Source organism: Orcinus orca, chromosome 1, assembly GCF_937001465.1.
Source record: "Orcinus orca chromosome 1, mOrcOrc1.1, whole genome shotgun sequence".
Classification (NCBI taxonomy): domain Eukaryota; kingdom Metazoa; phylum Chordata; class Mammalia; order Artiodactyla; family Delphinidae; genus Orcinus; species Orcinus orca.
The window spans coordinates 103,633,236-103,642,469 of record NC_064559.1 but is presented as its reverse complement, the minus strand read 5'-3'; the positions used below and the strand labels follow the sequence as shown (position 1 = coordinate 103,642,469).

Sequence of the window (9,234 nt, the reverse complement as noted above, 5' to 3'; positions counted from 1 at the left end):
TAGTCAATAAATACTTGTTTATTGATTAAACTGAATTATAAAAAACAAAACAAAAAAAACTTCCTATACTACGAAGCCATGCGGGCAGAATCCACAAAGGTAACTTCCTGGCCAAAACCCAGCTGATCCACTGTTGGTATTATGGCCTTAAAAAAATTACCCATTGAGAAAGTCATACAGTGTGCAGAGGCCAGGAACCCAGCTCTGCTAAATCTGGGGCTGCTGCGGAGACTACCAAAGAGAAGGATTAAGTCACTGCAGATAGCGTTGACCATAGTTCTTGAACTTTCTGAAAGGCAAAGTTTTGACTCAAAAGTCCATATTCTGTCAAAATGGCATCAGGCAAAAAGCTGGGGAAGAGAAGCCCAGGTGGATCCTCAGTTCAGTTTTCAGATGCCATGGGTTCACAAAGCTGGCCAAGCTGTTTATGGAGGGGAATACTCCAGTTCACTATATTATAGTGTGCTGGGAGTTAAAAAACACAAAAAAAAAACGGATGAGGAGAAACAGGTGGTAACAAATGTCACACCTGTACCACCAGGCCCATCACATCTTGAGCATCTCCCAGTCTGTGAAAGCCTGCTCAAATAGGGTAACCTAGAAAAAAACCACATTGTTTATAAATCCATTTCCCCTCATTTTTTTTAAATGTTCCACTTATGTACATTTTAAAGATGAACCATTTACAAGCCTGTGCAGGTTGCCTCCTTGGCTCACAGGAGGGAAACGTTGCAGAAAGCCTCAGGATGGACAGAAGTATAGTATAGTTGTGGGAAAGGTGGACCTGGATTTTTGCTCCTTTTCTCTGTGTGTTACAGTACGTTTCAGTTTATAGCCATTGAGTACATACAATTAAAAAAAAATCCCTCATGCAAATTGTAGAAAAAATTTTCTTTCCTTGAAGCTGGCAGTGAAAAATAAAGATTCATGTCTTTTTCTTTGTGCACACCCCTATGTGTTTCTTCATGTCAGATTCTTCTCTAAGCATTAAGAGAAATAGGGGAAAGCCACAGGGTAAGCAGAATTTCAACAAGTGGTCTTTTTAAAGTTCAATACAACTTCTTGCACAATTAGCTGCTGGCTGGCGGACATGTGATCCCTTGAACAGGTATGCTGTCCACTTAACAGGAGGAAGTTCAACAAAGCAGGGACTGCCCCCATGGATTGCAGGATGAAGACCCATACACTGGGAATGGCTTCCACCCTAAGGTTCTGTGTGATCACCTCAGTACCTCTTGCTTGCTAATGACCCATGTATGATCCTTTGTCCAGAGTGACGGTGTGAGAATGGGGAAGGGGGCCAAGGATCACAGGTGCAAAGAATATTGGTTTTGTTGTGTTTTTGTCGGAGGGAGGGTGGTGAGGGAAAAAATCTACTCATCATTCTGGACGATTAAAGGTGGTTTCATGCATTTTTAAAGCCACAATTTTATATTTAGAGTTGCTGTAGAAACCAACATCTCTGGAGAGGGAAGGAAAGAAAGGAGAAGGAAGAGAGAGTTCAGTGGGATTTTTTTTCCATTTTCATTTTTATATAAAAGTGTTAAGACCACAATGAAAAAACTTTTTTATCCATATATATATATAATAAACCAGTTTGTGAGCTACAATTTTTGTCTTTCCCATCTTCAGAAATGTTCTCACATTGACAATGGTTGGATAGCATCATGCCCAAAGACACTGGCCACACAGTAAAACAAACAAAACCCAGATGTACTATGATACAGTTGAGGTAAAAGGGGAAACAAAAGATTTAACATTCGCCCACGAAAGATTTTTTTTTTCCTTTTTCTTGATTTTGTCAGAAAAATACCAAGCACAGTGATTTAAATTTAAAAAAAAGTCACAAAAACCTGTTTTTAGCAGAAGTGAATGACCAACAGGGCCAGGACCAGCTCATCGGCTCAGACGTGATCACTATCGGTTTTCCTAATAATCCACAAATCCACAAGGATGTATAAGTCAACATCAGGGGGGAGTGGTGGCATAAAATTAAAAAATATAACCCAAATACCCCCACCTGGTATACCCCCCTTTACCTCTACCCTCCCTAACACTTTCCCACCCCCACTCCACACCCCCTCATGACCCCAACACTTAAATCTCCATCAGATCTAGGTCAGCTTCTTCAAAGCCATAGAAGGACTCGGTCTCACTTTCACCCTCAAAGAGCTGGTGAAGGCTTTCAGGCTCAACTGTCTCTTCAGGAGATGACCTGGGTCGGGGAGTGGAAGCTGAGGCCTCCTCAGACTGTTCCCCACTCAGCTTCAGCTGCTCCTCTAGGGAGGCAATTAGCTCCTCCTGCATGTCAGCATTTCTTGTAGGTGAGTTAATGTTGCCATCAGGGCCAGGCAGAACGCTGGCCACAAGGAAGGACCGCTGAACTAGCTCTGGACAGTCCCCAATGACACCAAGCACCTCAGCCAGCCAGACCAGAAGCAGCTGAAGCAGGACATCAGAATCACACGCACTATCTGCCATTTCCCGAGCCTGCTCCTTCCACTTTTTGTGCAGGAAGTTCTTGACAGTTCGTTTGATGCATACATCTAATGGCTGGATTTTGGAGCTACAGCCTGCTGGGACAACTGCAGGCAAAGTGCTAGAGGCACTAAGCATGGCCAGCACCTCTTCTGACAGGTGAGTGCGATGACAGTCCATCACAAGCATGCCTTTGCTGTGCTGGCAAGCTGTGTGCTTCTGCCACACTCGGGTTGACCACAGCTCCATGATCTCATCGTCACTGTAGCCACTCTCCTTCGCCTCTAGCAAGATAGAGTCTGGCACATTAGCAGGCTGATCCATCTGTCCTCGGTAGAAAACCAGGGTAGGGAGGACAGTGCCATCTGCCAGAATGGCCAGCACCACATCACACCAAGGCTCCCCTGTGCCCACTGTCTGCAGGGCATTTTCCTTTCGGTCGTCACTGCTCAGTACCTCCGTATCCAGGAACAAGGAGATCTCATCAATAGCCACAATCATAGACAAGGGTAAGTCCTGGTTGTGAATCTGCCGTTGTACAAATTCAATGAAGAGTCCTGCATTCTCTGCCACATCCTTAGGTAGAGTGTGGGCCACAGCTCGCCGAGCGTGGGGAGTCAGGTGGTGACGTAGCATGAAACGCACAGCCCACTCATAAGAGATCTTAAACCCCCCCTCCAAAGAACGTCCTATTTTGGTGGCCTTCTGGAACAAGGTCTCCTCATTTACAGGTAGCTGTTGCTCACGTTGGGTCAGCACCCACTCAGCCAGTTTCTCTTCTGCCTCTAAGCTCAGATATTTGCCCTCCAGATTCTCCCCCTGTGAGGCCTGGAAGCGCCGAAGCCAACGCCGGATGCGTCGTTGGGGGTTTCGGAAGTGTTCAGCTGCCTGTTCCGTATTGCAGCACAGGGCAAACAGTACCACTCGAAGCTTCTTCACAGAAAGCTGCTCCTTCTTGCCAATCACACTGCTACTACCACCCCCTGATGCTGGCTCAGGCTCCTGGGTGACTGGGCTCCCTTCATCCTGGTCATCGACATTCAGACATTCCGCCCCCTCCGTAGCCAAGGGTGGAAGGGCTAAAGGCTGGGGATGAGTGGGGGTTGGTGGTGGGGTTGCAGTTGAGGCTGGTGACGGGAGTGCCTGGGCCATGGGAGCTGGTAGCTCTTCAGGCTCAGCTGGGGTGGCCCCCGCAGATTTCACAGTGGCAGCTTTAATAGAGGGGAAGGAAGGAGGAGGGTACAAATTCTTCAAGTTCCGGTCGTGCACTCGGTCACGAGTCTGGCCATGCCTAAAAGGTTAGCAACAAGAGGAGGAAAAAGCTCAGTTAAACTAGAAAAATGAAATAATAATAGTAGTAGTAGTAATAATAAAGACCAAACATACTATAAAATAGAAATTAAACCATCAAGCGAGTTTCTGTTACCTTGAGTGAGATATCCAAGTGAGTCCTATGGGAAATAAAGACAATAAAAAAGTGTTAGCTCAGTGAAGAAACAAACCCTCCAAAGAGTTCTTTAGATTTCAATCAAAAAAGCAAACCTACTGTCTTCCCAGTCTTATATAAATTTCAGGTTAGAATGCTTCCAATTTGGTGAAGTGTATCTAAACAGTGAATGGGTCAGGCCAGGTAGAGATGCACCAGACTCATGGTATGACCTGTATCCTTAGCTTTTTTCCCTAATCCCCATCTCTCCTACTTACCCCGTGGCAGGATGCTACTGGATCTGTGAGAGGGGTTGAATACCAAATGCTTAGCCATGGCATCTCCAACAGAAGTAACAAAGGTACATGAAGTGCAGGCCAGCTTGATTCCACTAAGAAAGAGAGTCAAGAGTATATAAGACAAATGTAGCAGTGACACTAGAGAGAGTTAAGCTTTGAGGCTTAATAAAGAAAAAGAGTGTCCCTCCTTTCTCCTCTCTGTCAAATTAATTCATATATCCACCCCCCAAAATATTAAAAGGGATTTAATGTAAAAACTTGATAAATTAACAGACCATCAATAAGTTTTTTGTTACCTCACAGAATTTTTAAACAAAGCCAAATACTTGGGGCTCTTCCGTGGAACATGATTGCTGAGGAAGACAAACAAAAAGTGGTATGAGTTACGTGGTTCTGCTTGCTAAACTAGAGATCACCAGCGACTGACAATGCCCCAACAAAAGATATGCCTCTTCACTCAATCCTAACCTCAACCCAAGCCTGTTTTCCTATCACATTAATATTTCCTATTAATATGCAAACGAATCATGGGGGTGGGGGGAAATCTATTAAAAGGCACATTCTGGTTGGGGGTGGCGTGGTGGTGACCAGGGTCAGATGCTACATTTCTAAGACGCTCCAAATGAGTGCTGCTGGTCCTTGGACCACGTTTTGGGTAGCAAGGTCCTACAAAATCAGAGCACAGACCATCAAAGCCAAATGAAGCCGGGTCTGGCCTCTTACCTGCTAGGACAGGTGGGCAAACAGCTCTAAAAGTTGAAGAAGGAAACCCCAGAAGCAGGGGAGGGAATGCACTGAGTTCTGGAGAACCTGAAATCCCAGATAGGAACATTGGTTTAATCCTGACTTACTTGATCATGTGGTTGGCATAAGCTCGAGAACAGCAGGTACTATAGCGACATAGAGAGCAGTGAACATAAGTAGGGAAATGGTTAGGGAAATCTGGGATCTCAAAGCTGCACTCCAGACATGTCTGCCGGCCCATGACACTCCTGTCAAGAAACAAGGAAAATTCTTATTACTGCCTCAGGGGTTCCTAAATTGTAGGCGATTTAGACAACAGATACTACCTAAAAGGCTACCAGATTACACTAGCTATCAGGAATAACTGTGCCCACCCGGCCCCCAGCCTCCAGAAGAAGGCACTGACATTTTCCTAACAGCTCTCTTCTGGACGTTGCGCTGGACAGGGGGATAAAGGAAGACGGGCAGAGGGTCCGCTGAGGAGGCCAGTGGTGCTGCCTCCTGCAAGGTGCTGGGAGGGACATCACTGGAGGATACAGGAACAGTGCGTGGCTGCCCTCGGGAAGCCCGGATTGTCACCTGTGAGTCAAGGGAAGGGATAATTAGACACTACCCACGTTAAACCTCAGAACACGGAAAATCTCTATTCCTCCCCTTCTTGGATCTGTAAAGGGAATGTCAACAAACCCTTTACCTTGGTGCCTGGTTTCAAACCTTCCAGCTGCTTGGGTTTACGGAAGGTTTTATGGTGCTGAAGCTTGTGTTCAATTTTGTCCTTGGCAAAGAGAAACTGCAGCCGGCATTTGTTGCAATGATAAACATTCCTCTTCTGAAGGGGGAATAAAAAGAGACAGAATCCTTTAAAGGTTCCCAATGAATTTTCTTCCCTGAGGAGAAGGTACATCATTGCCAATCGTATTCTTCCCACCCTTCTGTTGGTAATTTAACAGAGGAAAAAAGAGAAATACACAACCTAACACCAAACCTAGTATTTTTTTATCTTTTTATATAACTTTATTTATTTTGAAGTAAAGTTACAAACCTATTATTGGGTGGTGAGAATCATCACCTCCCATGCTCCCAGAGAAAGGCAGACTCAAAGTCAGAATAACTAGGTCCTCAAACCACCTCCCGCTGACTTGCTTTAACAATTTGGCTGAGTGGCTTACGCTTCACTTGCCCCTACTACTTTATCTTTACAGTGTGGATGGACAGTGCTACTACTTCTGGATATTCTTATTTTTTAAAAAATACAATAAATATGTACGTGGTAAAAAAAAAATCATACTTTTATTCTGTACTCCTTCATGTGGTAAGCTTGCCTTCAACTCCAACCCTCAGTCCCTCTCCATAGAAACAACTTGTTACCAAGTTTCTTGGGTATTCTTTCACAGATAGTCTATGCATATAACCATATAGCAAACACATACATCTCCAATCACCACCTGTTTTCCTTTCTCTTTCTTTAACAAAAATGATAGTCCTTTCTACACAGTGCTGTTTTTTTCCTCTTAACACATCAATGCATACAGATATGCCTCCCTCCAAGGCCATTTTGAGGATTCAATCTGCCCAGTATTGAAATACGACATGTCTATGATTTTCTTCCCTAGGATAGCAAGGCTCTCTCTGTAACCTCAGCTGAGTCACAGGTGATAATTTCCACGCTACTATATGGAAATGCATTAGTGGTGGATTATCAGCAGTCACTACTGTGAGCCTAAGAAGTGCCTGCTTACAAGTAAGAGTGAGGGCACGTGTGCACACATGTGGATGTTATGCACAGGTACACCCACCCATCTTGTTCTCTCTTCTGTTCCCTATGTACCTTCACTCTTCTCCTCCAGTGGCTCCTTTCCTGCAGTATTTTAAAACAAAAGCATACCTATTCCAGCTTAAAAACAAAACACAAAAGCAACAACAAATTCTCCCTTGCTACCTCTTTTCCTGGATCTACCACCCTTGGTCCTCCCCTTCATAAACAAATTTACTTATTTTTTATTTTATTTATTTATTTTTTTGGCTGTGTTGGGTCTTCATTGCTGTGCACGGGCTTTCTCTAATTGTGGCGAGTGGGGGCTACTCTTCGTTGTGGTGCGCAGGCTTCTCATTGTGGTGGCTTCTCTTATTGTGGAGCACGGGCTCTAGGCATGCGGGCGGCTTCAGTAGTTACAGCACTCGAGCTCAGTAGTTGTGGCTCATGGGCTTAGTTGCTCCACGGCATGTGGGATCTTCCCGGACCACGGCTCAAACCCGTGTCCCCTGCATTGGCAGGTGGATTCTCAACCACTGTGCCACAGGGGAAGCCCTAACAAATTTATTTTTTAATTATTTTTTTCATAAACAAATTTCTTTAAATAAGTTGTCTCCATTTCCTTACCTCTCATCATCTGTCCCACTGAAATCTGACTTCCACCTTGCTAACCAACAAAACGGCTAAATTAAATGCTGGCCTCTAAAGTTTCTACCTTGTTGGTACCTTCCTGCAACACTTGACCACACTCTTTTCTTCAAAATACTTTTGTCCCCTCAGCTTCCTTGACACCAAGACTCTTCTTGTTTTCCTTCCAGGACTATGGTCCTGGCCTTGTGGATAGAGACTTCAATGGTCCTAAGCCTTCACCTTATTCTCAATTTGGGGGGTGGGGGATGGGGGTGCAGCATAGCACTTACAAGTTTAAAATCCACTTATTTATATAATGATGATTCCTAAGTACCTTTCACAATCCAGGTTTTTCTCCCAGGCCTCAGACCTGTATATCCAACTACCTATTTAATAGTCAGTTATACTTGATGTCCATAGATACTGCTAAGTCAAGAATATCCAAACTTGGGACTTCCCTGGTGGTCCAGTGGTTAAGACTCCATGCTTCCATTGCAGGGAGTGTGGGTCTGATCCCTGGTCAGGAACGAATAAGATCCCGTGTGCCACATGGCATGGCCAAAAATTTAAAAAATAATAGTAATAAAAAAGAATATCCAAACTTATAATCCTCCCCTCAAAAATTACTTTCTCCAGTGTTCCTATCTCAATAAACAGTCCCACCATTCATCCAATTACCGAAGACAGAATCCTGGGCACTATCCTTAACTACTCTCTCACTACCTTCACCTAAATCCATTTCTAAATCATAGATATCACTTATCTTCTCAATATCTCTCAACTCTATCCTCTTTGTCCTCATTTCAAAAGCCCGTAGCCACTATCATCTCTCATCTCAACTACTGAAAAAGCCTCTGGCTTGTCTCCCTAACTCTAGTCTCAACCTCCTTCAATTCATTCTCCTTAGAGCAGCCAGTGCAATCATAACTAAAAGCAAATTTGAACACATCACTCCAGGACTAAAAATCTCTTTAATGGCTTCCCAACAACTTATTATAATAAAAGTTGAAATTCCTTTTATATGGCTTACAAGATTCTCCATGATCTGTTCCCTAACTTCCAACCTCCTCCTGTACCCTACACACGCCAACCACACTGAACTTCAATTCCTTGAATTTCCCTGTCTTTGAGAGCATTCTGTCCTTCTATCCCACTTCATCTGGCTCATCCTTACTCATCCTTCAGGTCTTGAACACCCCCTTTCCTAAAAGCCTTACTAGGCTCCCAGAATAGGTACATTCTTTTTTACATCTTGTATTTCCCCTAACACAACATTCTTCTTGCTTTATTGTACTGTTTAATTGTCCTGTTTAACCACTAAATCTCTAGCATCTAGCCCAGTGCCTGGCACACATCACTGGAATTCAATAAATTTTTCAAACACATGGTATCTTCTCTACCAAAATTATTTGCTTAGCTCAGTCCTGGCCCCTGTATCCATAATTAAAAAATAAGAACACGGAAATTGCTTGGTGCCTGGTACCTGGTGCCTCATGTAATGCTGTTGGAATGCATTGCCATTTTTGAAGACCTTCAAGCAATAAGGGCAGAGCAGGTGCCGAGTATCCTCATGGATCATCCGAAAATGGACATCTACCTCAGAGTAGAGTGAGGAGCGATATTGACACACCTGAGTCACATAAGAAGGAAAATAAGCTAAGAGTGAAGTGGACAACTGAGGCCTTAAAAAAGAGGTAGCAACAAAAATGTTAAGATATGAAAAAAAATTTTTCCTAAATGTATAGAAATCAGATTATTTTTCTGACGTTTATTGCAGGGCTATGTTGGTGATAAATTCAGCCATGAAATAAGATAAAAATGGGAAAGACAGGAAAGTCTGAGAACAGTCCATATTCTGACAGAGGAGTAGAGTTTTTTTTCTATCTCCAACGGGCACATTCAGG

The 9,234-nt window shown here is 43.8% G+C and overlaps 1 protein-coding gene across 5 annotated transcripts in view; it reads right to left on the bottom strand.

The window, feature by feature from the left end:
- Positions 1-9,234, bottom strand: part of POGZ (pogo transposable element derived with ZNF domain) — a 48,362-nt gene continuing 39,128 nt past the window's right edge. For 4 of the 5 annotated variants that reach the window (XM_004285206.3, XM_004285207.3, XM_004285209.3 and 1 more), the window contains 8 exons: positions 8,814-8,960; positions 5,642-5,776; positions 5,354-5,526; positions 5,055-5,195; positions 4,500-4,556; positions 4,183-4,295; positions 3,905-3,929; positions 1-3,769 (listed from right to left, as the gene is read on the bottom strand). In XM_004285206.3, coding sequence (XP_004285254.1) covers positions 2,098-3,769; positions 3,905-3,929; positions 4,183-4,295; positions 4,500-4,556; positions 5,055-5,195; positions 5,354-5,526; positions 5,642-5,776; positions 8,814-8,960 — 2,463 coding nt within the window. In that variant the 3' untranslated portion in view covers positions 1-2,097. The remainder of the gene's footprint in view (positions 3,770-3,904; positions 3,930-4,182; positions 4,296-4,499; positions 4,557-5,054; positions 5,196-5,353; positions 5,527-5,641; positions 5,777-8,813; positions 8,961-9,234) is intronic. The other variant, XM_033415640.2, reaches the window with a different exon arrangement.